This window comes from Lipomyces oligophaga (genome assembly GCF_038497815.1).
Source record: "Lipomyces oligophaga strain CBS 7107 unplaced genomic scaffold V1516scaffold_4, whole genome shotgun sequence".
Classification (NCBI taxonomy): domain Eukaryota; kingdom Fungi; phylum Ascomycota; class Lipomycetes; order Lipomycetales; family Lipomycetaceae; genus Lipomyces; species [Lipomyces] oligophaga.
The window spans coordinates 1523482-1551459 of record NW_027117788.1 but is presented as its reverse complement, the minus strand read 5'-3'; the positions used below and the strand labels follow the sequence as shown (position 1 = coordinate 1551459).

Here is a 27978-nt window from a genome sequence, read left to right as displayed (position 1 = left end):
TGCTGTTTCTCTGATAGAAGTAATTACGTAACAGAATATTGCCGCAGCAGTAAGAATATCGTTCAGTCTGTTATATAATATCATTGCTGGCGTACAGAATAATCTGTCTAATTTCAGGGACCGAAAAGAAAAATCATCCAAATGAGAAATTTGGCGGTTAGGTCTACTGAACAGGGCTTTTCTTCTACTAGAGCCCGATTGCTGATACAAAAGAATAGCGTCCTAAGAGTCTATAAAAGAAGTCAAGAAAAAACGGAGTCCAGTCCTTAGAGAGCAACCAAACTAGAGAAGGAAGATCAATGGAAGAAATCGGCCGGCACCATTGGTTAAGGGCTAACGGAGAGTATAACCAGATGGCCCTGGTCCTATCGTTTCTCTACTTCGCCGATGGTGGGCTCTCGCCTTTCGTTGTAGTTAGCGAGGAATAAAAGAGGTAAGGAGATTACGATTGCGTGTGGACAGTATTATATTGCGATAGTCATCAGATCAGAAGGCCGAAGATAAACAATCCCAATCCGGCCACAATCTGTGATGTATAATGAGTATGCACTCCACGAGACTCCAACATGATTACGATTGCAACTCTGAATAGCAATTTCCGCGGTACCTAAAAATAAAATATGGGAGCACACTATGGGATTATACAAAGAACTAGAGAAGAGAAGCCGACCATAGGTATCGATGTCCGCGGTGTGAGGGCTCTTACGCAAGAGGAGGCATTGCCACATCATGAATTAGTCATACGAAGAAGTTTTCATTCTTGACAGTGAAAACTATCGAGAGCATGAGTAAGCTATCGTCCATCTCAAAGATCAGTCACAGAGATAGCGCTAGAGCTGGCTGACCTGGGGCTCCCATGTGAATGAACAAGTGTCAATTTGACCAATTACGGCCAGCGATTCGCAATTATTAATTGACTCTGCAGTAGATAGAATAACCTCGCAGAATAGTATTATGCTGACGGAATGATAAAGTCTTGTACGTTAACAGCCGCGTCCAACGTCTGAACTCCCTTCTTGCTGCGAAAGACAAGGCCAAATCCATTGGAGTTGCAGAAACTAAAGACGGTTCTCTATAATTTCTTCTTCAAGAATATGGTTTTCTGCTTTAATTCTGCTCTAGAAATCACGGCTTGAACGCGGAGATAGTCCTCTTGAAGTCGATGGAATCACCGACTATTCTCCACAGTGCGCCGCTTTTGTCCAGTTACTATTCTGCTACCGCAACTGCCAGCACCAACTACACCATCTCTCTATCGGTCACTCGAGATAAGCAACCTCCAGCCCACCAACCATCTGCGCCCTTTCAGAGGAATCATTAAGTTCATGTAGATATCTCAGTTCCCGCTTTCTGTAGTCGGATAGTTTGTTCATCACAATCGCGGCCTTCTCCCTTATCATCTTCCACCGTCAAATCACCTCTAAAACCCGCTCCAGAGACTTGATACTCCGTTGTCCGTCTGTATAAATCCGTGCACCCCCGGATGCAACTGCCACTACTTCTACTATAGCACCAGCCACAAGTGGCGTATTCATTGAATCCCCTTTGATAAGCCCTTACCGTAACTTTAACAGGCACACGCACACGCGCACTCCTTGAAAGGGCATTCTTACACTTTGTGGTTTTAACGATCTCTATCTCTCAGCTCGTCTTGCTTTTCTCTCTTCTTCTTTTCACTCCGACTGCTGAAATTCTGCACTCGATTGCTCGTTCTTGAGGACTCTAGAATAGTCATCAGAGTGACCTCAACACTTGGTTGCGTCACTCTTTGTCTCGGACTCAAGCAAAGCTTTTGCAATAGAGTAGCATCGTCTCTATATCTTCGGTCGTCATCTCCAGCCGTTCCTCTGGCGAGCGCTTAACTTGCTAGACCAATTCGTATCTATCACCTTCTAACTTCGTGCACTCACCATCCATTATGATTCTACCTCAATCAGTTTATTCGACCTCTGATAGCTTTGGTTCTTTGTTCACGATGCAGATTGCCGATGATCCCGTTCTGACTGGTTTCTGTCGTGACACTGAGGGATGGGGACCTGTCTCTGAGGATTATGACTTCACGCCGTGCTTCAGTGAAGGTTCTTCTGTCAGCCTTGTATCACTTTTTATGATTGTTCTTGGATCGCTCCAAATTTCAAAACTTCTTCATGTTAAACCCATCCCTACTCCTAAGAACTGGCATTATTGGACTAAGCTAGTTCTTGTCGCACTCAATGCTGTGACCACTTTGGCTTATGCCCGCATGATGGTCGATGTTTACGATGATGCTCTCCAAGATATTCGTGTCTATGCCCTCGTCTTGAATTTTTTTGCCTTCGTCGTCGCTGCTGTTCTCCATCATCTCGAGCAAGAACGTGCTCGATATGCAAATGGTGTTCTTCTGTTCTTCTGGCTGTTCACTGTCTTATCTGACTCCATCCGACTTGTTGGTTACGTCAACCGTGAAGCTCACCTAGCAAACCCAGGATTTATAACAACATTCGGTTTTTCTTTTATTTTATCTATCATTACCTTTGTTCGTAAGTATCTTCATTTGTTTATTGTCTTGATGATATCGCTGACAACTATCAGTGGAAGCCTTTGTTCCCAAGGCCAGATCTGGTTATGAGGCTCTTGTTGATGAGATGGACGAATCACCTCTTGATCAAGCAAATATCTTCTCTCGCCTGACTTTCGAGTGGATGACTCCTATGATGAAGTTGGGTTATGAAACTTATCTTACTGATGAAGATCTTCCCGGCCTTGCGAAAGGTGATAAGACCAATGATTGCCGAGTTCAGTTCGAGAAATACTGGAATAACAGTAAAGTTTCACCGAAGCCCTCTATGGTTCGCTCCTTGATGCGTGCTTTTGGCACTACTTACTTGGCAGGTATGGGCTTTAAGATTTTGACTGATATTCTCGCTTTTAGTCAACCTCAGCTTCTTCGTCGTTTGATTCTCTTTATCAATTCATACACTGATTCGGATTTTCCCGAGCCATTCACTGCTGGAGTCATCATTGCTGTCTCTATGTTTTTAGTGTCTCTCTTACAGACTGCTTTTCAACATCAGCACTTTCAGCGCACTATGACCGTTGGTATGCAAGTAAAGTCTGCTCTGGTTTCTTCAATTTATCGTAAAGCTGTTGTACTCTCGGGGGAGGCCAAATCCGAGAAGTCTACTGGTGACATCGTTAATTTGATGTCTGTCGACGCTCAACGTCTACAAGATATTACACAGAATGGAATGGTGCTTTGGTCTGGTCCTTTCCAGATCATCATATGCCTTTACAGCTTGTATTCTTTGCTGGGATCTAGTATGTGGGCAGGCGTGTTTGTGATGATTATCATGATTCCTACCAATGGTATAATTGCTCGAAAGATGAAAGCATTGCAGAAAATTCAGATGAAAACAAAGGACGAACGTACTCGTGTGACGACGGAAATTCTTACAAATATCAAATCCGTAAAACTATATGGCTGGGAAAAACCTTTGATGGCCAAGCTCACCAAAGTACGTAATCATGAGCTTGATAACATGAAGATCACTGGCGTTTTGGCAGCAATTACTTCATTTCTCTGGGCTACTGCTCCTTTCCTGGTTTCTTGCTCGACTTTCGGCCTGTATGTTTTTATTTCTGACATTCCTTTGTCAACCGATATCGTGTTTCCCGCTCTTTCACTTTTCAATTTGTTGACCTTTCCTTTGGCGATGTTGCCTCAAGCTATTACAAATATGATCGAAGCCTCTGTTGCTGCAAATCGTTTGCAAAATTTCTTTTTATCTTCTGAACTTCAGGACGATGCTGTGGTTCGAAAGGACGCAACGACCGAGATTGGAGAGGAATCTGTGATTATCGCTAATGGTACATTTTTATGGGATAATACTGGAAAGAATCCGGCCGCCGTCAAAAATGCTACCTTTGTTGCCAAGAAGGGTGAACTTGCCTGTATTGTTGGTCGTGTTGGATCTGGAAAATCTGGATTTTTGCAAGCAATTCTTGGTGATCTATACAAGGAGAAAGGTAGCGTTGTAGTGCACGGTCGCGTTGCATATGCAGCTCAAGCTCCGTGGATTATGAATGCTACTGTCAAAGATAACATTATTTTTGGTTCGAAGTTCCAGGCTGATTTTTACGAAAAGACAATCAAAGCTTGCGCACTGGTTGAAGATTTTCTTGCTCTTCCTGATGGAGATGAAACTATTGTTGGTGAAAAGGGTATATCTCTCTCAGGAGGTCAGAAGGCTCGTCTTAGTCTTGCTCGAGCAGTTTATGCTCGAGCAGATGTCTACGTCTTAGATGATCCTCTTTCTGCTGTTGATCAGCACGTTGGTCGTCACTTGATCGATCATGTTCTTGGTCCTGATGGTTTATTAGCTACCAAAACCCGTATTTTGGCAACAAATGCCATTCCAGTTCTTTCTCAAGCCAGCAATATTACAATGATTCGAAATGGCGAGATTATTGAGCAAGGTGCATTTGCAGATGTTATGGCTGCTCAATCGGAAATTTATAAACTGATTAAGGAATTTGGAAAGAAGGCAGCGACTCCTGAAGAAGAGGGCTCCGATAGCAATACTGGTAGCGAAACAGCTGTGGAAGATAGCTCATCTTCTGTCGATGAAGAACTCGCGGCAAAGAAAGGCAATGGCGAGCGTCGGTCTAGTACTTCAACTCTCCGCCGTGCCAGCACTGCCAGTATCCGTCGGCCTCGTGTTATCGATGAGGAAGCAAACAAGCGTTCCCGCCAAACAAAGGAGCATCTTGAGCAAGGTAGTGTTAAGAGTTCTGTCTACAAGGAATATGCCAAGGCTGCAAACATGTGGGGTGTCGTTTTTTTTATGGTATTACTTGTTGCTGCTCAGGGCTCCTCTGTCTGTAAGTGATTTTCTTAAGTCATCCTAGTGTTCATCTTTACTAATATTCTGCAGTGGGTAATGTCTGGCTTGAGCATTGGGCTGAGGTAAACACCGAAGCTGGCGATAATCCTCGAGTTGCGATGTATCTCGGAGTTTATCTATTTTTTGGGGTCCTTTTTGCTGCACTGACAGTTTGCTATACACTCGTTTTGTTCATTCTTTGCACAATTCGAGCTGCTCGTATACTACATAATCGGATGGCAGAAAGTGTCATCCGATCACCGATGTCTTTCTTCGATACTACGCCGATAGGTCGTATTATCAACAGATTCACTACAGACGTATATCGTATTGATGAAGTCTTGACTCGCGTCTTTTCTATGTTTTTCAATAACACTATTCGAGTTGCGTTTACCTTAATTGTTATTTCTTCTACTACTCCGGCATTCATCATCTTGATTCTTCCTCTCACACTTTTGTACTTGTACTATCAACGCTTTTACTTGTACACTTCTAGAGAACTTAAGCGTCTTGATTCGGTGTCTCGCAGTCCAATTTATGCTCATTTCCAAGAATCTCTTAGTGGTCTTTCTACTATTCGAGCATTCCGGCAGATTGGAAGATTTACAAACGTGAATGAAACACATTGCGATTACAATCTTCGAGCTTATTTCCCTTCGATTTCAGCAAATAGATGGTTATCTGTTCGTCTGGAGTTTATTGGTTCAGTCATTATCTTCGCTTCTGCTGGATTATCAATCCTTTCTGTGTCATCGGGGCGAGTTCGGGCTGGTTTAGTTGGTCTTGCCATGAGTTATGCACTCCAGATCACACAGTCTCTGTCCTGGATTGTCCGTATGACTGTTGAGGTTGAAGTCAATACTGTTTCTGTTGAGCGCGCTTTGGAATATTCTCGTCTTCCTAGTGAAGCGGCCATGATCGTTAAAGATCACCGGCCTCCCAAGGCTTGGCCATCTCACGGAGAAGTTGTGTTTGACCATTATTCCACTCGATATCGTGAGGGACTCGATCTTGTATTGAAGGACATCAATCTTTCAATCAAACCACGAGAGAAAGTTGGTATTGTTGGACGAACAGGGGCCGGCAAATCCTCTTTGACCTTATCGCTTTTCCGACTTATTGAGCCTGTAGAAGGACATATTGATATTGATGCCGTTGATACATCTCTCATTGGCCTTTCAGATTTGCGCCATAGACTTGCTATTATCCCTCAAGATTCGCAAGCCTTTGAGGGAACAATTCGAGATAACCTTGATCCCTCGCTTGAGAGTACAGATGCCCAACTTTGGGAGGTTCTAGAGCTTTCTCATTTGAAAGAGCATGTCTCAAGGATGCCTGGTGGACTTGATGCTCGAGTTGCCGAAGCCGGATCTAACCTCTCAGTTGGACAGCGTCAATTAATGTCACTTGCTCGTGCTCTTCTGACGCCGTCAAAAATTTTGGTTTTGGATGAAGCTACTGCAGCGGTCGATGTTGAAACCGATAAACTTCTTCAAGAAACTATTCGAAAGGAATTTAAGGACCGAACGATTCTTACGATTGCTCATCGTCTTAACACGATTATCGATAGCGATAAGATTATCGTATTATCTGCTGGCAAAGTTGCTGAATTCGATTCGCCGCATAAGCTTCTTGAAGATAAAAACTCATTATTCTATTCTTTATGTAAGCAAGGTGGTTTGATTGCTGATGACGGTTCTTTGCCTGTTGCCGCTCATCCTTTGATCGATATCGAACAGAAAGATGAATAAGTAGTTCTAGGTTTCATCCTTGTTTCAGCTGTGTTTTTGTTATTAGCTGTCTGTTATCGAGTTCAAGCTGATAAATTTATTATTTTGAATAGTTTTTTGTGTTTTAGATTCATTTGCATTTTCGGCGGCTATCTTGAAATATTATCGTTTTCAAGGGAGGACGATAAAATGGAAATGATAAGTTTGTCAGGTAGAAATAGTAATAATACTAGTTCGTGATCAGTTATAAAATCATGACCAAGAATTTGATGTTCTGCTTATAGTAGTAACACGCAAGAATTTAAATAGAATTACTCTTGAGAATAGTTTAGCTAGATTCTTCGAAGTTTAGAAAATAATAAATGATTTAATATGCTAAATAACCCTAGACATGAAATTAACGAAGTAAACGCATACAAGACGAGAAAAAAACGCCGGAAAAAACAATAGTCCAGTTGAATGTAGATACGATGGCATAATATGAAAGGAATTAGTAACTGAAGTCGAAACCAAATTAACATTTTCTAAGTATCATCATCTTCTGCATCTTCTAAAATTGGATGTCGTCGGACTGTGGAAGAAGTTGTAGGAGCAGAAGAAATGGCTGACGCTGACGATGGGATGGAAGAAGTGGATGCATTGTGATTAGAAGATGCAGATGCTACCGTTTGGTTTGCCTGAGCAGTCACGATCGAGTTACCAGAGACAGCTGCAGCTTGGAAGTCGGCTGCAGTAGAAACAATAGGATCAGTTGCAGGCGGTGCAGTCTGATTGGTAGATGAAGCGGTCGGGGTTCCAAAGCTAGCTAATGGATCAATTGGAGGAACCCCTAAAACTCCATAACCTAAAGGTATCACATATTGTACAGTTGATAATGTCACCCAAACATTATTTCGGATTTGAATTTGTTGAAGTCCATTTGAAAATTGTCTCATGGGAAGCATCGCCCATCCGGGGGGGAGTGCAAAATCTCCAGGAAGCTGAATTGGATTAACGTTAAGTTGCGCGCCAGCTGAAGCCGGTTCGAAATACGACTGCAAATGATCAGTAGAAGTAGAAGTGTCCGCAAGTGTCGAGGAATGTGGTGTCAAAGAACTTGGATTCTGGCGCGGTGCAGCGGGTTGACCAGGAATACCTGAGGGGAATCCGAAGTTGGGCTGCATAGGAGGTAATTGATTATCTTGTTGTATAGGATTCGCATGAGGAACTTGTGGAGCTCCTGGGGCTTGTTGCTGGACTGGAGGCGTGCCAGACCCTGCCGCCGAAGACTGCAAAACAGGTCTTCTACAAGTTGGACATCTCTGCTGCCGCTCCAGCCAGCTTCTTAGACATCCAAAATGCAAAACATGGCCACACGGTAATTTCTTCGGTCGGATACGTTCCGGCAACGGTCTTTCTGCGTGTGGGTCATATACTGTCATTTCTTCACGACAAATGATACATGTGGACTCTCTAGCAACTTCTTCGGCAGTGGCATCGGAATATCGGCTGTTCATCTGAGATGTTGCTCGTCGATATCTTAAGTAGTTCATTACTCTTCGAATAAATGATCGCATAGTCAGATATACATCTCTCATGATGTGAATTGGCAACCCGTAGGCGGCTAAGACAACTAGGAAAAACCAAATGTAAATAAACAGCTTGATAAAGTCTGTAAGTAGATCCAAATAGAACATAAATTCGCCCTTTCGTTCCCATCCGTCGATTTCATCCTCGCCACTTGCATTATTACGAGCAATTACTCGCATTTCAATCGTGTTAAGTATATATCTGCCGATACAAGCATATATCGTAGTCCAAAGGATCGCGAACTCAAAAATGAACATTAACATTACTTTTGGTGCATGCAGATATACTTCATTGACAGCATAAAGAGTTAAATATGTGTCAAGGGCTGCAAGTAATAGCATAGTAACAATCATACGAATATGAAATATAACAGTTGACAATATAGTTGTTTGTCCCATCTAAAACAAAAGGAGATTAGATTTAACTCGTTGAAAGGTTGGTCTGAAAATAGGCTGACAAACTTACATCTTCAACGCGATCTGTACATAACCAATGAAAAACTTTCAAGAACAGTAAAGCAGTAAACATTGCAAAAAATTTTGCATCAAATTTATCGCGAAAAATCGTCATTGCAAGGCATGTTTCGGTAATAGCATAGAAGGCTTTGTCGCGCAAATGTTCTATTTCAACAACTCTTAACGGACCAAAAAGAATTTTCTGAATGATCTGGCCAGTCACGACAGCCACAAATAGTCCTAAGTTTGCCAAAACCTAAAAATCCATATTAATCGTTACACACTCATTGGAAATGTAGATTCAAAATAGAACGTACCATTAGAGTGAAGCTACTTTGAGACAGACATACACATGCTGAGTAAAAATTCGGCCGCTCAATGAACGCATTGATGATGACAGCTGTGGCTAGAAAGGAGCTGAACTGTGAATTGTCAGCCATAAGCGATCTTGGAAGCGAAAAACTCGAAACAATATTAACTGTAACTACTTACTGCTCCGTAGATCCATAGACGCATCGCCTATCAAGTACTCAATGAACCTCGCCACAATTTCAGAGCGCGATTCTCAATAGAAATTTTATACACTTAGTTCAAATCTGAACAATTCTAATGAATTGTTCGGCTGTGTATAGGATCCTAGGAGATCCTTCGGATAGAGTAAAACAGAACAGACTGAATCCGAACATGTGCTACTGTTCTCGGTTGTCGACAGCGTGTCCCTTAATTGTATGCTGATCCAGATCAAGTTCCTCGCGGCTCAAAACAAATTCAAATCCCGTGATCATACAAACCCCAGCTTACTAATATAGATCATAATCCAAGTACCTTGTACTATTTTCCTTCCGATCAGCTGCTGAAAGAACCCTACAATAACCCTACAGTATATACAAATCCCTCTGTCATGTTCTTTGAACCGAATGTCTATAAATTTCTCCATCCCCCTTACACCCTTCTTATTTCTCCATCCTTATGCTAGGGCATTACGCATATCAGTGAGGATTCGTCCGAGATTGTGTATTTGCTGGTTGAAAACTTTAACCTTGACCGCTCTTACGTGTCTTACGATACGTAGGGAATTTTTGGAACCTTTCCAGTTTAGATCTTTTTGGGATCTAAAGTAATCATGCTGTAGAGATATGCAGTATTAGGAGGAAGATGAATCTAACATGTCCTCAAATCTATTTTTTTACGGTCAGTTTGGTTGATTGGTAAAAATTTATTTGTAGTAAATTAATATATTGCTCTATAAACTAAATGGGATTTACTGTATTATACTTGTAGTAATGTAGTGACATGATATCGTCATATTAAGCGAGGCCATAGCCTTTCGGGTTGTATCGGTATTTGAATGAGTCTTGTCTTTTAATTATAGGTTCCACGCAACCGCTTATTCTAGTAATTTTGAAACTTGATCCAAAATAAAATTTACTCAGAAAAATCGGAGCAAAATGCTAATAACAGCGCGCGATCTTGCAAAATTTGCTACTTGCATATTGATTGCTCTTCCGTGCTTGTAGTTCCTTTGTTATCCAGGTTTATATGGTGCGGATATTTGAATTCGTTGCTTCAAACTACGTACCTAGAGTTCAAAAAATGTCAAGAAAAAAAGAGGTAATGCTGCGAATTTTAATGCTTAATATGAACATATATAAAAAGACGAAAAATAATAAAATAATAAAAAGAACTGGACAGAATAACAGCCGATGACAGAAGCAAGCTTTCAATCTGCGATAAAAAGTTATCGTGGAACTGATATGATGAATAAATATGAAAATAAGAAACTATTGACCAACGCAAGTAGACAAGTATTTTGAAAAAAAAAACAGTGAAATTTAATGTTGAATAGCGACTTAGCTATCTTCTCCAGCTGATAAATGAATCTGCTGAACTAGGATATGACATCCTTGAATCATCAGGCGGTACTTTTGAAAACCAAAAAAGGGAAAAAAAAGTAAAAAAGGGTGAGCATTAAAACAAAATCATTCTTAAGCACCAAAAGAATCAATAATAATAGGAGTAATAACGAAAAAAAATATAGGAGGGATAATATGAAATAACCAGTTAATTAGCACCATATGCAGCTTTTTTTGTTCGACAGAGCAACCTCTGTAATATCGTGAATAGTATCGTCTAATGCCAGACAAATCAGGTATTGCCTTATCTCTTGCAAATCTGTTGAAAAACATTGATCAATTAATAAAGGCATATAAACTATACAGTAGCTGCTGCTGCTACAGGAGCAGCTGTTGTACCATCAGTAGAATGAGCAGCCTCCAATGTTGGTGTCGCAGCTGCACCATCATCTTCATCAAGACCAGCAGCCGCCCGCTCCTCCGGGCGGAGAACAAATTGCTGCCATAAATGACGCGCACGAACTTTTTGACCAATGACTTCAACATTGGGAGACTGGCGGCAAGCCTCCATAAGCACATTAACGTCACCATTAATCAAACTCTTGATACGATTGAAATTGGCAAGAAGAGAGAGAGGTACCAGACCTTTGCTATTCATATTCTGGCGAAGGAAAATATCTTTGCAAAGATTATCGAGAGAGAAGTAATATTCACTATATGTCACGTATTAATATCATAATAATTCTCTGGCCAAAATCATAATTCAAACTTACACCTGAGTCAACACCAGACTAAGTGGCTCATAAATAAAACCCGGTAAAACCGGAGGAGCAAACTGCTGAGGGAATCCAAACATAGCCTGAGTGAATTCTTGCTGAGGGGCATAAAAATGACGATTCATAGGTTGGAAAGGAATCACATTAGCAGCGGATGATCTTCTAAAAGAAATATTCCCATTCGCATTTGAGTGATGATTTGCACTATTATGGTGTCCTTGATAGCCATAATGCTGCTGAGTGAACTGAGGACTTGAAGGTCCAGTTCGTGGAGAGTGATTTCTAGTGCCGCTCACATTATTCTGATGAGGCTTGCTATAATTCTGGCCCTGTACGGTCTGCGAGGCAGATCCATTTTGGCCATTTGAAGAATGATTGGTATTATAAAACTCTCTGGGACTTCCACGAGAAATATTAGTGCCATGGACGTTATTAGCATGAACATAAGGCCGATTGGTACGACTTTTGATCGGGAGACTACCCTTTCCAGTGTGATCAAACTGATTGTGGTGAGAATGCAAATTGTTGTTCTGGGTATAGAAAGGCTGGCTCGAAACAGAAGGAGTAGAAGGAGTAGAAGTGGAACCAGCTGATGCTGGTTCAGAAGTAGTAGCCGTTAACTGAGAATCACTAGGAGAAGCATCGGATTCCTGAGAATTGCTAATATATACCGAAGTGTGGGGGCCAGACGATACCGATCCGCGTTCAGATTTTGAATCGGCATCTTTAAAATCTTTCTCGTCTTTACCTTGCTCTTTTCTCTCATGGTGTTTCTTACTGTGCCAATTCTTTTGATCTTTGTCATTAGCAGGAGCTGATCCAGAATTATTAGACTGAGATCTCTTATCGATAGAACCATTAATTGAACCATTACTCTTTGGCTTATTAGATCGGTTAAAATTTTTTGTGCCCTTGCTATTTGAATCTTCACCAGCAGTTAAGCTATCATTAGGAGTGGAGTTTGATCGATTATTGTTATTATTTGATCGAGTAGTAAATGGTTTACCGTTTCTAGTTGACTTCGGCTGACCAATAATAACATTAGCATAAGGCACCCATTTCTCTTTCCCTGTACAATTAATTGTTAGATAAGTCACAAAATTGCGAATTCGAATAAAAACTGCTTACCTTGACGTTTCGTGGCTGACTTCGGTATAGTAGCCTTCTTCTCAGAATTGGAATCAACCTGCGGTGTTGTAGGCCAGTCATCAATATTTAAATCAATCGAAGAAACACCTTTCGAAATACTTTTTTCGGTCGATGGTGAGGTTATCTCGACCGAAACTAAATCAGCACCAGCAGAAGTCCCAGGCTTGGCAGAAAGAGACTCTTGCCTGATCTTCCACACATTAATCTTTGGAAGAGGTGCAGGCGTTAGAGTTGGCTTTGCGGAGGAAGGTGCATCAACAGAAGATGCAGAGTCAGAGGCAGATGCAGATGAGGCGGACGAGGAGGATGAGGATGTATTAGACTGGCCAGGCGCGGAGCTGTCGGCAGGACTGGAAGTAGAGTCTTTGTCAACATGAGAAGTTACTTCGGAGCTTTTTTTGCTCTTTATTGATTCTTCTTTGGTTGGAAGTACAGCACTCTCCAGCATTGTGGCAGATATATCAGAGGCTGCAGCAGGTGTTACTGCGCTCGAAATAGCGGTTGACGAACTTGACAAAGAAATAGGAGTTGTTGAAGAGGATACATTTGAGACTTCATCCTTTGATAGTGGATTGGCGACGATTTTAGCACCAGCAGCTGAAGCATAAGACGGTGCTGTGGTAGGAGCGGCGGAAGGCATGTTTAGATAAAAAAAGAAGGAAGCTAGAGGCCGAAAAGTTTGCAAAACAGTATTATGATAATACTAGAAGTTGAAAGATGTTGTGAATAGAAATCTATCCAACCAAGTTCTCTGGACTCGAGCGGTGAGATGTTGCACAGAAAAGAAAGATAGGGAAGGATCGGAAGAGAAGATGATTGCGAAAAGCGAAAACTGAACAAGCAAATAGTCTATCTACCGTGAGCAGGCAGGAATAGAAAAATATACAGTAGGAAATAAATAGCACTTCAAACGGTGGGTGACGGATTGAGAAGAAAAAAAAAGGAATTTGATGGCAGCAGGGAAGAAATTGCCAGACGAGAGATCACAGACGGAAGCCGAGAATAGCCAGAGAAAGGCGGCTGTTTCGACTATTAGTCGCTGATGATCGATCGTCGGACCTTAAAAAGAGGAAAGGCAAAAAGGTGAAAGGCAAGCAAATAGTGGAGTAGAAATACTGGGGTGCTAATTGATAAGTATACTGAAGCAAGACAGCGCCCAAAGTGCAAGTCAATAAGGACCTGAGATTAAATAGCGGGAGGAGTGAGGAGAGAGAGGTAACAGCGGAAACAGTGACGATAGAAAGCTGTTGCCAGAAGAGGAAAAAATAATAGATGTAATCAGTAAAACAATTAAAATAGTGAATGATTATATCAATTATCTTCAGCCAAAGGCGAACCAAGTGAGTAAGGGATTAGCGTGGTCGAAAGAAAAGGAAAGAGGGAAGAAAAAAAATTAGTAGTGAGAGAGTGAGTTCGAGTGCTAGGCTGGACGAGGAGGGTAGGTTAAACTAGAGTCGCACCAAAGTAACAGACAGCCAGGCAGCAACTCAGCTCACCAGCTAAACTACGCTCCCGCTTAGTTTTGGTGGGAGAATGCCGATCGAGCTAGAGAGACTGAGTACAACACAAAGACCTTGGCCGACGGAGTAATGAGAATTACAGCAACGCGTTCCTTGCTTAAACCTTTCCTGCCCAAAGGCTTTTCGAAACCGACTCGTGACTCGGTCTGACGGCCGGCACCACGGAAGACACGTATTAAACGATTTTCTTGCTGCGTTTATGCCATAACTTTCCTTGACTGACTATTAAGCAATACAGTAGTTGTGAACGAGAAGTATTCGTCAGTTTCGCTCAGCCTGTACGTCCACAAATGAGAGTAAATTGCGTCGTTCAATTTATCATAATAGGTAATGTAACACGGTCCCATCTGGCTTCATTCTGACTTCTACTACGAACAGCCAGTCACGCTCTAGATCGTATCTCAAGCTCCAATTAAGAAGATATTTCTAAGCCAATATTAGATAGGATTTGGCTGTATAAATCTGATTACAATTATTTATCAATTTTTTCGGGAAATCAAAAGCTGGTCCACTTAGAGATAATTGAGCCAAGTTTAAGATTAGCTTCTGCTCTTAAGCCTGTACGGTCAGGGCTTCACAGATTAGCACGTCTTAACCCTATCCGTCCGCTCTCAAAGTTTTGAATCTCTGGTTATTGGTCAGTCCTTTTGACCCGTTCAAATAAATTATACTTCCAGTAGATGCATGCTGCTATTAGTTGTGTGATTCAAGCACTCCATTCGCCTCACTCCTGTCGGAAACAAAACTCATTCGTCCGTCCTCGTGATCTGAACCGTTGGCATATAGAGAGGACCGAAACATTCTACTTATTTTCTGAACAAAGCTAGCTAATTTTACCCTACACGATACAATATTCCCTTGTCGGCCACCGATCGGTGCCTAGAAGATCACTCTCACGGGCTGCTTCGAAATACTATTTAGGAAATGGTTTCTTAAATCTAGGAGCATACCAATAAACAGATAGTGTGAATTAAATCATTTATCTTAAGACTAAAAACAAATACATTTTGTCATGTAAATTTGCACTATAGTTTGCAAAAAAAAATAAACTTACTTCGATACCGGGAATCGAACCCGGAACTGCCCGGTGAAAGCGGACCGTGCTAACCGTTACACTATATCGAACAATCGCGTCCCTATGTAATAACTTCGAGCTATATAGATGTTTAAAAATAAAGCTATCGAGAAGCAACATATCATCTAAGTTATATTTGGGAGGTTCAATGCAAGCCTTGATGGCCAAGTTGGTAAGGCGCAGCACTAGTAATGCTGAGATCAACGGTTCAAATCCGTTTCAAGGCATGATTTTTTTTGAATTGAATATTGCATCGTTAGATTGTGCTAAAGGCTTGAATTTTTATTATATATATAGATAGTTTTGTATGTAATTTGATTCTCTGATTTTTTAAGTGAATACTTCTTTAGTAATTACTCGAGTATAGGGTTGGTTGGAGACCTTTCAATTTTCAATTCAGAAATCCATCCGAAATTCCAAAATGATTTAGAGAGCTTAACGAAATGGCCGATCCCGACTTTGATGATTGCCCAGACTTAGCTAAGGCAGCTCCTTCTTTGCTTGCAGAATTCGAAATCCGTTTAGATTCTGCTTTGGCAGCAGGGACAGTTGATCAATCTGAAATTGACGCGATTACTTCTCAAATAGAACCATTTCAAAATTCACCACAATTGTTAGATCCGCTGATTGAAAGAACTACGTCCAAGTTATGCAAAGCCTATTTGGAGGATTCCGAAGCCTGGCATACTCGGATATTGTATGTTGTTGTGAAAATTCGAGGACCGAAGGTTGTGTGTCGATTTTTTCCGAATGATGTTGATCTAGTGGAAAAGATTTTGACTATGACGGAACAATCCACCTTGAAGACTGCGCCGAATTTTGATAAAGAGAAAACTTGGGAAGAGAGATATGTGCTGTTTTTGTGGTTGTCAGTATTAATGCTTTCGCCATTTAAACTGAATTCCGTGGGAAACAATATTGCGCACCGAGCCTTTGACTTGGCAGTTTATAGTCTTAGCGCGTCAGGTCGAGAGCGCGAAGCAGCTACTACGGTTATGGCACGCTTGATAACTAGAGACGATGTATTAGATGATCTATTTCCGTTATTTCTATCTGCGTTCGAACAAATAGATACATCATTTCAAGCTCTTGGAGTCGCTTCTACGGTTGCACAACTACTCGTTCTCTGTCCAGCAAATCTCTTGCAACCATATATGGCTTCGTTATCAAACCTTCTCACACGTCTGAAAAAAAATTTAGACATTTCGAACACTGCATTGCGCAAAATCTTAGTCAAAGTTTCCTATCGGCTTGCGCTTGCCTCGCTAACTCTGTCATCAAGTGAAGTGCCTGTCGAAGTTGAGAACTGTGTCAACGAGCTATTGTATAAGAACTTGTCTGATCGTGATAGTCTGGTTCGATACTCAGCTTCTAAAGCATTTTCAAAAGTGGCGGCTGCTGTCAAGATTATAGACCCGACAGAAATTTTTCTCTGTGAACTCATTGACTCTCTGTTACTTACTTCATTTCCGGATATTTCAAACTCATCTGCTACTGACTCACGATATGCTGACAGATGGCATGGTGGTTTACTAGCCTTAGCTGAACTGCTCCGTCGGCGTGCCTTCCCATTGCCTAGATATTCATCTCAATTACTAAGTAAAATTCAGGAGGGTTTGAAATTTGAAATTCTCAGATCTACACACGCTATTGGAGCCAACGTGCGCGATGCTTCTTGTTATATTGCTTGGTCATTATTTCGGCACTATCCAGAATTGACTTCAGACAGGTCACTGGATACATATCACTTGTCAACAGAGGTTCTTCAAAAGCTTTTGCTGGTGACTTCTTTTGATCGAGAGATCAATAATCGCCGCGCAGCAGCAGCAGCAGTACAAGAGTGTATTGGACGCCATCCTACTGTGGTTGATTCCTTAGAGAAGGGCATGGCAATTCTGCAAGCTTTGGACTATTTTGCACTTGGGAACCGGAGTCATGCTTACTTTAGCGTAGGGAAGAAAGTGCAAGAGCTAGAAATTTTTGACGAGGGAAAAATTGTGGAATTTTTGATTGATAATAAAGTCTGCAGCTGGGATATAGATGTCAGGCGACTGGCAGCTGAATCTATCGCTCTTCTGTCTTCATCAGAAAATTCTATAGCCCACTATGTGGATTTACTCATTGACTTGTCACTAAAAAGTTTTAATACTGGCTTACTGCAGCAAAGACACGGGTACCTCTATTGTCTTGGTTGTCTATTGTCCAATTTAGAAGATTGGTCGACTGTTCTTTCCCCGTTATATAATTTATTCAACAACCTTACTTTCCCAGTCCATGAGGCAAATGTTCTATATGAAGCTGCACTTCTGGTGATTGGTCCAGCAATGTCGCATTTCTATGCTCGAGACCACGATGTGCCCAAAAGCTATTTGGATATTCTGAATTCAGTGCTGTCTCGGACTGAAGAAGATTCTCAGACAAGCGGGATCCATAAGCGTGCTTGCTCAGTTGTTGAATCCATGCCACTTGAATTAATAGATACCTCAGACTGGATTGACAAAGGTACAAATGGTAAATTTGGTTACCTGTTGGCTCTCGGCTCATATCCCTCTTATTCATCGGAGGTAACTAATAATCTAATGAATATTGCCAGCTCTACGCAACAAGTTCATCACGTTATATCAAGAGTTGCAGCTATTCAGGCTCTGGCAGAAATATTTTCCAAGTTTGATATACCTGGGAAAGTTAAGGATGACATGATTAATGCGATTTGTTGTGGACTTCAGGATTATACAACCCTTTCTACTCGAGGAGATATAGGATCTCAGTTACGATTAAGCAGTATGCTTATATTAAAAGAAAGGACAATAAAACTTTTTCCAATTCCTTCTGCGGAATTAGAGGTGCTAGTGGTCACGAACTTAGTTCGTATTTCACTTGAGAAGATGGACAAACTTAGAACAGAAGCAGTTGAGACTCTAAAGACTGTTATACCTCTTCTTGCTACTTCTGTTGAATATACGGATATATCAAAAATATTATCTACGAGACAAAATGAGTCTCAACTTGTACATTCAGAGTACTTTGAAACAACGGTTGGTTTCTGCTGGTGTCATCCGTCTGTTGTTGCTAGATCAGCCATTTTAGGATTGGCAGCATCGGCTGGAGGAACTACTGGAGAAAGTGTTGTACGGTCCGCAAGAGATGCCATAATATCTAGATTAGCATTAGATGATGGATCGAACAAAGCATTTGTTGATTCTGTTGTTTCCTTATTCATTCAGAAGCCGGATCCGAAGGATCGGATTATGACTACCCCGACGCCTCCAAAGCGCGAGTACGAGCTATGTGAGCTTGTTACTTTGTTATTTGAATGTTACGCCTTAACCGAGCCTACAAATCTAGTAGCTACTGGCATCTACAATAAAGCTTCTAAATTATATTTGCTGGCTCTGAGGCAATCAAGCGTTCAAAAATTAGACTCAATGATTTCTCTATTTGCATCGCTAGCAGCGGCGACTCAACCTGGTACCAAAGTTCGAGAACTTTCAGTTGCAAAAATTACCACTCTTCTTACATCGAATATCAAAAAGGTATACTACGAAAGAGTTTGGTTCTCCTTTATTTAATACTCACAGTTGTGTTAGGTTCGTCAGTCCGCTGCGGATGCACTTTTTTTGCTTTCAGAAGATGAAGAGCATATTTTTGAGATAAGGCAATCACTCACAGCAGTTCAATGGACAGAGTGTGAAGATGTTAATTTACTGGAGGAACTCAGTGCGAAAGTTTTCAACTATTTGAAATAGTCCAATAGCAATTTTGTTTTGAGTATTTCGATTAAGAGGATGCTAATTCAATTGATGTATCTATATCGTGACATATTTTTGTACTCTATTTTTCTAAATAATTTAGGCCTTGTGTCTGGTCTGGCATGTGTATTGCAAATATTTAAGCTTTTAAGCGACTGTCCTTTGTAGATTAAGATTTCAAATTAAATTCAGTATGTATCCGCAGACGTAAGTAAAGAATATAGAATGTGTTCCGAAGTGTCACGGTCTTCTGTCAACTTCGCAAATTATTTACACTTGAACCAGCTCAAAGTAAAACAACAATCAAAATTATCTGCGTTATTTTGAAAATATGGTTATTTTTTGCAATCAACAGATATTGAACTTTATTATCAATTAATTTCGATGATCCGATCAAGAATATCAGTTTACAAGTTGTGATAGATCTGAATGAATTGCACAATAGATATTTAATTCACATCTTCCACTTTTCTCTCAAGTTCTTTTCGCATTAAGAAATTATCCCTGACAAAAATCACTTATTTAATAGTAAAAACTATCCTATAACACCAAATTAACTATCATACACATTTAGCAAGTAAATTACGCGGGAGCTGCATCGCTAATTTGTCTCATTGCGAGAGTCATCCTCGGCTTCTTCCTCTAGAATCTGCTTCTTTTCTTCAGCCCTTTGGGCAGCTTTGAACTCCTCAAGCGTGCGATTCCGCATTTCCTTGATTTCGACCATCGATCGCGTATAAAATTCATCTACTGAATTAGCATCTTCTTCCATTCTCGTTACGCGCTCCTTAAGTTTATCGAGACCGCCCCAGACGTTGACAACAGTAGCTCCGCTTGGTATTGCCGAGTAAAGGCTTGGAGAAATTATTTTTTCGCTGCTGTAAACGGTTCCTAACACTTGTTCCATCCACTCATGATGTCGCGCATATCTCAGAGTTGATATATCACGGGCAGATATACTGTCAAGCTCATCAACAGCGCCCACAAGGTCTTCATCGTCCAATGACGCAAGTAAGGTCTGCTGAGAAATGAATACTGCCTGTGGAGGAGGTGCAAATCCTGCTTGCGGGCCCTGTGAGGATGTGGCACCGGGCACAACAGGTGTTTGAGAAGTTAGTGGAAGCTGATGTGGACCTGGTGAACCTTGTGGTGCAACTTGATGAGGCAACCCGGGTAATGACGTCCGCCCAGGAGACATACCCATCCCCGTCGGCTGCTGCGGTTGCTGCTGCTGCTGTTGTTGTTGTAGTGGAACTCCATATGGGGGAGGACCAGGGGGAATAGGCATCCCCGGCGTCATTTGGGGAGGCATCAACACCTGTCCTTGCACTGACGGCAGATTGACCTGTCCGTTATCTTCCATTCTTATTCGCTTGCTAGCAGGCGACATGGCCATTGGTGGAGCCGGATGTTGATACATTATTTCTAATGGCACTTTATCCAGTATAATTTGGAGTCCAACAGTGAATGCTTATTGATCTTCATCCTGAAGTATGTTCGAAATCACTGAAGATCTCTCAACTCCTGTGTGGGCTAGGGCTCATGTATGGTTCCTGGAGACCTGATGATTATGTAAATGTACTTCACCATTTGTATATTTCTTAATAAATACATTACATCGATTATAAACTAGTGCAATATCAACTAAAACATAGCTAACACAAACTTGATTCAAGTTATCTACTTCTTTTTCTCGTTCTCATCGGTGGAAATCAGTAAACCAGTAGCTTCCTTGATAGACCGGCGCGACGAGCTAACAAAATGTTCAATTGCATCACTCGAATCTTTAGCAATGAGTTTAGCAGTATCAACTGCATCAATAATCATATTCTTGACAAACACATGAGTGTTTGCAACTTGCGGAACCAGAACCTCGAACTTCCAGATGAGCTCACCAAAGTTCTGGAAAGTATTAGGGAGGAAGTATGCCATTGCTGCGCCGCCAAAGAGCACGGGAGCGAAAACTCCCCGAATTAAGATGTTTCGCTGACGCGCGTATATGTTTCCGGTTAATGCTGCGATCACAACGAAGATTCCTCCAGGAAGTGTATCTTCTTTATCGCTCTTGAGTTCAGACACGGTTTTCGTCACTGTAGATTCTGCAGCTAGGTATTGATCCATGGCAACATCAAGATGAACGTTGACAAAACTCAGAGCAGTAGTCAAATATTCACGACAAGTTCGAACATAAGCCTCAAGTGTCTCTGGAGGAGCCTTAATGATTATCGGTGTGGTGGGTTTCGGCTCCTCTTCCTCATCGTAAATTGGTTTACGCTAATCAATTTAGTCCCTCAATTGAATCCATCATAGCCAATTAAAAGGTCAACTTACTGATTCAAGCATGATGTTCGATGCATTGGCGAAGGACAAAACCGCGCTTCCGGTGACCCCTACCAGCAGTCCAGCTCGAGAACGAGGCTGCGTAAACAACCGAGCAGTCTATTCAGCATTAGCCACTATTTTCTGTTAATTGCATCATTCCTGTTCAACTTACAAATACTCTTGAATAATTCATGTTTGGTCAGAGTTTTTTAAAAGATTAAACTTCTGTATTGGAGCAGACACCGAAGATCGATATATTGCTAGACATTGAAATCTGGGAGTTATGCTCTACACCAATGGGAATCGGAGTTGAAAAGTTAAAGAGAGAGCGCTTTTGTACATACATTAAAACAGTGATTTTATCTACAATAACAAGAACTAGATATATAAAATATAAATTATTGTTTGCATTTATCTGCTGATCGCAATATCATCAATTCGAAGTAACGATTTGACAGTTTCGGCAGCCAGCTGAATCGAGCTTGTATTTACTAGTAGAGGCTGTAGAACGTTCTCCTCTACAATGTTTTTCATAGATCCTCGTCTCGCACTCACTCCAGCATTTTTTTCTCCCTTCTCATGTCGGCTCCGCAAGTCCGTGACAACTTGAATACTATGTAATCCCGCGTTCTCTGCCAAAGTTGTCGGGATAACTTCGAGCGATGCGGCAAATTCTTGCCAGCAGATCTGCTCGGTACCGAACAATGAACGAGCATCACGGGCGAGAGTTCTAGACACTTCAATTTCGGGAGCACCACCACCAGCAATAAGAGCACGCTCCTTTGCAAGACATCGGATGACACATAGAGCATCGTGAATCGAACGTTCGGCCTCATCAAGAACCAAGTTATTAGCTCCTCGAACTACAATTGAGACAGTCTGCTGGGCATTTTTGACCCCGGTCACTTTAACAATTCGAGATCCGGACGACTGGACTTCCTCCACTAGTTCAGCTTGACCAAGCTTATCTTCTGTAAAAGATTCTATATCCGCAATAGGTTGGCAGCCAGTGCTTTTGCAGATGAACTCCACTTCGTCTCGTTCGATATCTTTGACGACCAAAATGTTCAATTTGGCAAGAAAATGGAGCGACAAATCATTAACGGCATCTCGTAAAATTGATTTCTGGATAAGTAGAACATTGCATTTGGCCTTCTTGATCTTCTTGCAAATGTTGAGCAAATATGTTCGCTCTTCTTTCAGAATCTTATCCATCTGTCGATAGTCGTTAACGACAACTTGATTATCCATGTCAGGTTTGGGAGGAGAAACTTGAAATTGTATCAAACCAATTCGCGCTTTTTCCATTCTTGCAGGACCACCAGCAGTCTTGATTACATGCTGAGTAAGAACTAAGCCATCGACCAGCTCTGTATCCTCAATCGTTCCACCAAGCTCTTTGACAAGCTTAATGTTACTTAAGTCGACATTGCGAGCAATTGAAGGATTAATGACGCGTAAAACCGCATCTACAGACATTGGCGCGAGAAGTGACGAGTATTGCGATACAATTTTAGAACTCAGTGATGTACTTGCCGCGCGAATCAAAGAAGTCCGATCACTAAGCTCCACAGGAATTGACATCGCTCTTAAAACCTCAACAGCCCTAGCTGCTGCACGCTGAAATGACTCAGCAATGATAGTCGGGTGGATGCCTTTCAGTAGTAATCGCTCAGCTGCACCAAGCATGCTTCCACATATCACAACAACCGATGTCGTTCCATCTCCAGCCTCTACATCCTGGGCGGCAGATAAATCGACCAACTAATTACTAGTCAGTTGCGAAAATAGTAGGTAAAATAAACCAAAAATACCATCTTTGCTGCCGGATGCATAACTGCCATATGCTCAAGAATCGTATGACCATCATTGGTAATGATAACTTCACCTTTACCAGTTTTGATCTGACTTGGTGTTAGGACATCCTTTCCGTTGCAGAAACTTTCAATATGCACACCATTTTATCCATTCCTTTTGGTCCAAGTGAAGTTCTGATCGCATCAGCAACAGCTGTAAGAACCATTAATATGTTGTATGTCCAATCTTCTAAAATACCATACCTCGCGCAGCAACGATATTAGCCTTTCGAACTTCCTGTGGCTTCTCCTTGTCTCTGAAAGACGAATTATTACTTCCCGCAGGAACTGATGCTACAGTCGACATTTTTGACTATACTTCCAGTTCTCGTCGTTAAATATAAGAAAGCAAAACTTAGTTCCCGTAATATCAATTCTTTGAAGAATCTTTAAGAACTGGATTTTTCTTACTGACAATGGTAGACGCGGACGCGTTGAAATAGCGGCGGAAGTTGTGGCATAACTGGATAGCCAACTATGCACAAGAGCTACCCAGGCAAGATCATTCAATAGGGCTTACAGATTGGATACACACTCGAACTTGCTACCATCAATCTTCGATTGCCGGTTGCTTATTTATTTATTCGAGATACTCAATATTTAACGAATAGATTATGCCGCCTAAAGCTGACTGGGAAAAATATCGTGCACCGGTGGAAGATTCCGATCAGAAGGAGGAGAAGATCAATCCCCTGTCGGAGGATGACATCGCCGTGCTCAAGACCTATGTATGCTCGATGGTAGATTATGAGTGCGATTAAATGAGTGATCTAATATAATCAGGGAATCGCTCCTTATGCATCTTCTCTAAAGAAACTTGAGAAAGACATAAAGGATGTTCAGGCTCGTGTAAATGAGAAGATTGGTAAGTCTGGTTGCCACCGGTCTTGACGTTTACTAACTAATTGCAGGTGTCAAGGTAGAGCTGGTGACCGAATTTATTGGCCAAAGTATTAATATCATAGGAATCTGACACTGGATTGGCACCCCCTCACCTGTGGGATATTGCTGCAGATAAGCAAAGAATGAACGAAGAGCAACCTCTGCAGGTAGCTCGATGCACTAAGATCATTCAGACTGCGGATGATCCAGATAAGGCAAAATACGTAATCAATGTCAAACAGCTAGCAAAGTTTGGTATGGGTTTTCTTGGGCATTGATGAAATAGAGATTCTAATTATTGCAGTTGTGAATCTTGGAGAGCGAGTTAGTCCAACTGACATTGAAGAGGGCATGCGTGTAGGGTATGTATTATAGTATGTTTTGAGATTCAATTAAATCTCACAAGGTTAGCGTTGATCGAACAAAGTATCAGATTCAGCTTCCACTTCCTCCACGGATTGATCCGTCAGTCACTATGATGACCGTTGAGGAGAAGCCTGATGTAACTTACGGAGATGTCGGTGGCTGCAAAGAACAAATTGAAAAACTTCGTGAAGTTGTTGAGCTACCGCTCCTTTCACCGGAGCGATTTGTTAATCTTGGTATCGATCCACCTAAAGGTATTCTTTTGTATGGACCGCCTGGAACCGGAAAGACACTTTGTGCTCGAGCCGTTGCAAATCGAACTGATGCAACCTTTATCCGCGTGATAGGTTCCGAGCTCGTACAAAAATATGTTGGTGAAGGAGCACGAATGGTCCGAGAGCTCTTTGAAATGGCTCGGACAAGAAAGGCCTGCATTATCTTTTTCGACGAAGTTGATGCTATTGGTGGTGCCCGATTCGATGACGGTGCAGGAGGAGACAATGAAGTTCAACGAACGATGTTAGAGCTGATTACTCAACTTGACGGGTTCGATCCCCGTGGAAATATTAAAGTCATGTTTGCTACAAATCGGCCAAACACGCTCGACCCTGCACTATTGCGCCCCGGTCGTATCGATCGCAAGGTCGAATTCAGTCTTCCAGATCTTGAAGGCCGCGCTAATATTTTACGGATCCATGCAAAGTCCATGTCAGTGGACCGCGATATCAGATGGGAATTAATTTCGCGATTGTGCCCTAATGCCACTGGTGCAGAATTGCGTTCCGTCTGTACAGAGGCGGGCATGTTTGCTATCCGAGCCCGCAGGAAAGTCACGTCGGAAAAGGACTTTTTGGCGTCAGTGGAAAAGGTTATCAAGAGTAATCTCAAATTTAGCAGTACTTCACAGTACATGCAATACAACTAGTTGTCATTCCTAATTCTCTAATAAATAAGGGGTTTCATTATTTCATTTATGTCATGGTTCTGAAGTTCCTACTTTTCAAGACTCTCATACGAGCTATATTTTTGTGCGATTTATTTCCTGTAGAAAATTATTAAATTGAGACAACGACGTCGTCATCAAACAGGACCGTATAAGCTTGGCCGATCATTTCTGCAAGATTACTGGCAAGCATCGCCCGACCATACTTAGAGTATGCAGCTCTTGAACAGTACCTTGTAACCGAGGTGGCTCCATAGGCGGCCAGAACCATCGCTCGACCGTCGTCAAGATCACTTGGATGTTCCCAAACGTCACTTTCGTAGGCGTATTTCCATGCTAGAAACGTTGCAGCTGTTCCAGACAGCGTATCACCTTGCCCCCCTACTCTTTTCAGACCTCCAGGCATATCGCAGATCAAAGTATGGAATTTATTTGCAATATAATCGACAGCACCTTTGGCAATGACGGTCGGTCCATCAAGCTTGATCGCTAATGCATGACACGCAGCTTTTAAGACTTCTGGATTGGAAGAAGGAGAGATCGGCGTGGAATCGGCAGATACAATTTCAAAAGCTTTGCATAATCTGGAAAACTCAATAATATTTGGTGTCAGTATTGTCCGAGAATAGCCATGAATCAATTCTGGATGCGTTTGGACCAGCTGTAGGCCATCGGCATCAATGACTAAATGCAGACCCTGCTGTCGCGCACGCTTGATGACTGCTAGAGCAGTTTCCTGAAGAGAACTATCGCGGCCTAAACCTGGACCAACGACAAGAACATGTAGACGAGGTAAAAAATCATAGATGCGTGGAAGCACCATGTCCGGTGAGGCTGGTGAGGACTTCATGTAGGGGTGGACCATGAGATCTGGAGAATAAGACTTGATGACTGTTGCAGCAGCTTGGTCGCAAATGACATGCGACATGTCAGCACCTAGTAAAGTGGCAGCTTGTGCAGAAAAGAATGGTGCACCTGTATAGCTAGTTTTGTTAGATTCCTGTTACATACGATGCAGATCATTGAATTTATCAGATTCAGCTTACTCTTCACATCCTCCAAGGACTGCTACACGACCAGCTACAACCTGAGTTAGATTTCAAATACATATAGAGATTTGATGACTATTATATGAATTGATATTCACCTTGACCTTTATGGAACTTTTCAAGCAATGGTGGAATTAGCTTTTTTACTTCCGCCAATAGCTCACGCGAAGTGACGGAAGAAGTCATTGCGGAGAAATTATGATTATGCGTGAGATCGGTAGAGTAAGACTTGCTGATCTGGATTATTTAAACTAATATGAAAATATCTCCACGACCGATCAAATTATGCCCACAAATTTTTCGGTTAACATTAATACTAAAAATCGAGAAGCAAGATCAAATAATTCTAAAGAAATAATCGTAGATCGGTCGTAAATAAATTACCGGATCAGGAAACTGCATAGCCCATTGGGGCCGAGGGCCAGAGCGGCAGCGACCGGGATAAGAAGGTGAAGGCGGGGGTTCGAGAAGGTCTATGGGGGAATTGGATGTTGCGTGGAATTGTTGCGGAATTGAATCTCTATTCTTTATATTTTTCTCAAGTAATAACTGAAGCTGCACTCGAACGTTGGCATACGTCTTTAATTATTTGATATTTAATTTAATTGGATTCAGTACATCGTGAATCGAATTACTGAGTAGCCGAATATTTGGACGAGAACAACTAGGTCAGCCATTCAAACAGGTTACCAAGATCTATCATAATTTGCCGATTCTCAACACAACAAATCATCAAAAGTCAAAATGATTGGATCGATTATGCGGACCGGCAGAAGAGGGTTACTGGTTGCCGGCAGAGCCCAGACACGACGGGAGTTCACAATGAGCGCAGTGCGAGCAGCACCAGAGGCCAGTTCGAAGCCGGCTCGTAAGCCAGTTGGCGGATTTCGAGGAGCGTGAGTATTTTGCTTAATTGATGTGGATACAGAAACTTGGCCAGATTTGCTAACACTGTGGTTTGTTGATGATGCAGATTGCTTGGATTTTTCATGGGCACGACCTTGACCGGCGTTGCTGGATATTTTTACGTGCTCGACGTCTACCGAGATGCAAACTCACTTCTTCTGCAGGACTTGGTCGAGCTGCAGCGTCATGTAACCAACGTCGAGAAGCAGATGAAGATTTCGCAGGAAAAATAGATTGTAACTTGAACAAATTACAATAATAAGAATACATGAATTGATGAATTTCTGTGCTTATCCAAACGTTCATTTTTCGGCTTAAGATAGAGAGCATTGCTTAGCTGCTGTTCTGGTAGTTTTGGTTGTTCTGCGGGACGGCCGGTCCGGACGGAAATCTTTGCTCTCCTAGATAATACCATTGCAAGCCAGGCGGCACATATTGTACCGCTATACCAGCCCAGCAGCATGCCACTAGTCTATCCAAAGCGGACGACTAATAACATCTGCTATTTCATTTACGTAATCGTGTTATTTCCTATTCCATCGAAACACCCTATTTGGATCCTGGGTCCCCACTCCGTATCATTATTCCCATCTGCCCTCCTCCGCCGATCCTGACTTACTCGCAGGGCAGATCGGTTCACCAGTCAGCTAATCCGTCGGACTCCTGCCTGTTACCAGGTCACTACATCATCGCACATCCGGCACTGGGCCACGCATCCGCAAAACCCGGGGGAGCTCATCACGTGCAATGAGCCGCGCATTCCGGCGCAGTGTCCCCGCCCTCGAGGTGCACGCGACTCCGCTCGTTGATTGGATAAGTAAACTAAATTGAATCCCGCCAATGAAGGCTGAGGGATTAGTCGCTTACTTCCCATCCGCCGGTTGCCGCCCGACTAAAGGCTACACACCAGCCCCAT

At 42.0% G+C, this 27978-nt stretch overlaps 10 protein-coding genes and 2 non-coding genes across 12 annotated transcripts; 5 read left to right on the top strand and 7 right to left on the bottom strand.

Annotated features, from left to right (window-relative positions):
• The first annotated feature begins 1630 nt into the window (after nucleotides 1-1630).
• V1516DRAFT_651929 (P-loop containing nucleoside triphosphate hydrolase protein) lies at nucleotides 1631-6970 on the top strand. The gene is made up of 3 exons (XM_066920271.1): nucleotides 1631-2519; nucleotides 2572-4860; nucleotides 4914-6970. Exons 1-3 carry the CDS (start codon nucleotides 1919-1921, stop codon nucleotides 6611-6613), a joined length of 4590 nt encoding a protein of 1529 aa, XP_066777742.1. The 5' UTR covers nucleotides 1631-1918; the 3' UTR covers nucleotides 6614-6970.
• V1516DRAFT_676153 (uncharacterized protein) lies at nucleotides 6907-9305 on the bottom strand. The gene is made up of 4 exons (XM_066922372.1): nucleotides 9109-9305; nucleotides 8934-9038; nucleotides 8627-8872; nucleotides 6907-8559 (listed from the first exon to the last, which is right to left on the bottom strand). The coding sequence occupies exons 1-4, from the start codon at nucleotides 9130-9132 to the stop codon at nucleotides 7117-7119; spliced, it is 1818 nt and encodes a 605-aa protein (XP_066777741.1). The 5' UTR covers nucleotides 9133-9305; the 3' UTR covers nucleotides 6907-7116.
• Nucleotides 9306-10827: 1522 nt separating this feature from the next.
• V1516DRAFT_664660 (uncharacterized protein) lies at nucleotides 10828-13034 on the bottom strand (the record flags this gene model as incomplete). Its single annotated transcript, XM_066920616.1, has 3 exons — nucleotides 10828-11182; nucleotides 11243-12314; nucleotides 12374-13034. 3 exons carry the CDS (start codon nucleotides 13032-13034, stop codon nucleotides 10828-10830), a joined length of 2088 nt encoding a protein of 695 aa, XP_066777740.1.
• Nucleotides 13035-14967: 1933 nt separating this feature from the next.
• V1516DRAFT_t40 lies at nucleotides 14968-15039 on the bottom strand. Its single transcript has one exon. It is a non-coding gene; the product is annotated as a tRNA-Glu (tRNA).
• Nucleotides 15040-15143: 104 nt separating this feature from the next.
• Nucleotides 15144-15216, top strand: V1516DRAFT_t41. Its single transcript has one exon. It is a non-coding gene; the product is annotated as a tRNA-Thr (tRNA).
• V1516DRAFT_676149 (armadillo-type protein) lies at nucleotides 15151-18994 on the top strand (the record flags this gene model as incomplete). Its single annotated transcript, XM_066922371.1, has 2 exons — nucleotides 15151-18522; nucleotides 18577-18994. Coding segments are annotated over exons 1-2 (3244 nt in total), but the record flags the coding sequence as incomplete, so codon positions are not given.
• A 345-nt stretch (nucleotides 18995-19339) lies between these two features.
• V1516DRAFT_664658 (uncharacterized protein) lies at nucleotides 19340-20134 on the bottom strand (the record flags this gene model as incomplete). The annotated part of the gene is made up of 1 exon (XM_066920615.1): nucleotides 19340-20134. The coding sequence occupies one exon, from the start codon at nucleotides 20132-20134 to the stop codon at nucleotides 19340-19342; it is 795 nt and encodes a 264-aa protein (XP_066777738.1).
• Nucleotides 20135-20311: 177 nt separating this feature from the next.
• Nucleotides 20312-21296, bottom strand: V1516DRAFT_676146 (apolipo protein O-domain-containing protein). Its single transcript, XM_066922370.1, has 3 exons — nucleotides 21233-21296; nucleotides 21070-21177; nucleotides 20312-21012 (listed from the first exon to the last, which is right to left on the bottom strand). Exons 1-3 carry the CDS (start codon nucleotides 21251-21253, stop codon nucleotides 20419-20421), a joined length of 723 nt encoding a protein of 240 aa, XP_066777737.1. The 5' UTR covers nucleotides 21254-21296; the 3' UTR covers nucleotides 20312-20418.
• An 81-nt stretch (nucleotides 21297-21377) lies between these two features.
• V1516DRAFT_676144 (chaperonin Cpn60/TCP-1 family) lies at nucleotides 21378-23329 on the bottom strand. Its single transcript, XM_066922369.1, has 4 exons — nucleotides 23121-23329; nucleotides 23018-23070; nucleotides 22875-22964; nucleotides 21378-22824 (listed from the first exon to the last, which is right to left on the bottom strand). The coding sequence occupies exons 1-4, from the start codon at nucleotides 23221-23223 to the stop codon at nucleotides 21472-21474; spliced, it is 1599 nt and encodes a 532-aa protein (XP_066777736.1). The 5' UTR covers nucleotides 23224-23329; the 3' UTR covers nucleotides 21378-21471.
• A 99-nt stretch (nucleotides 23330-23428) lies between these two features.
• Nucleotides 23429-25237, top strand: V1516DRAFT_676142 (P-loop containing nucleoside triphosphate hydrolase protein). The gene is made up of 6 exons (XM_066922368.1): nucleotides 23429-23644; nucleotides 23700-23781; nucleotides 23828-23835; nucleotides 23882-24053; nucleotides 24103-24160; nucleotides 24210-25237. The coding sequence occupies exons 1-6, from the start codon at nucleotides 23531-23533 to the stop codon at nucleotides 25087-25089; spliced, it is 1314 nt and encodes a 437-aa protein (XP_066777735.1). The 5' UTR covers nucleotides 23429-23530; the 3' UTR covers nucleotides 25090-25237.
• V1516DRAFT_691473 (Ribokinase-like protein) lies at nucleotides 25048-26587 on the bottom strand. Its single transcript, XM_066923857.1, has 3 exons — nucleotides 26255-26587; nucleotides 26154-26187; nucleotides 25048-26090 (listed from the first exon to the last, which is right to left on the bottom strand). The coding sequence occupies exons 1-3, from the start codon at nucleotides 26340-26342 to the stop codon at nucleotides 25220-25222; spliced, it is 993 nt and encodes a 330-aa protein (XP_066777734.1). The 5' UTR covers nucleotides 26343-26587; the 3' UTR covers nucleotides 25048-25219.
• Nucleotides 26567-27356, top strand: V1516DRAFT_676139 (uncharacterized protein). The gene is made up of 2 exons (XM_066922367.1): nucleotides 26567-27052; nucleotides 27130-27356. The coding sequence occupies exons 1-2, from the start codon at nucleotides 26901-26903 to the stop codon at nucleotides 27293-27295; spliced, it is 318 nt and encodes a 105-aa protein (XP_066777733.1). The 5' UTR covers nucleotides 26567-26900; the 3' UTR covers nucleotides 27296-27356.
• Nucleotides 27357-27978: the final 622 nt, after the last annotated feature.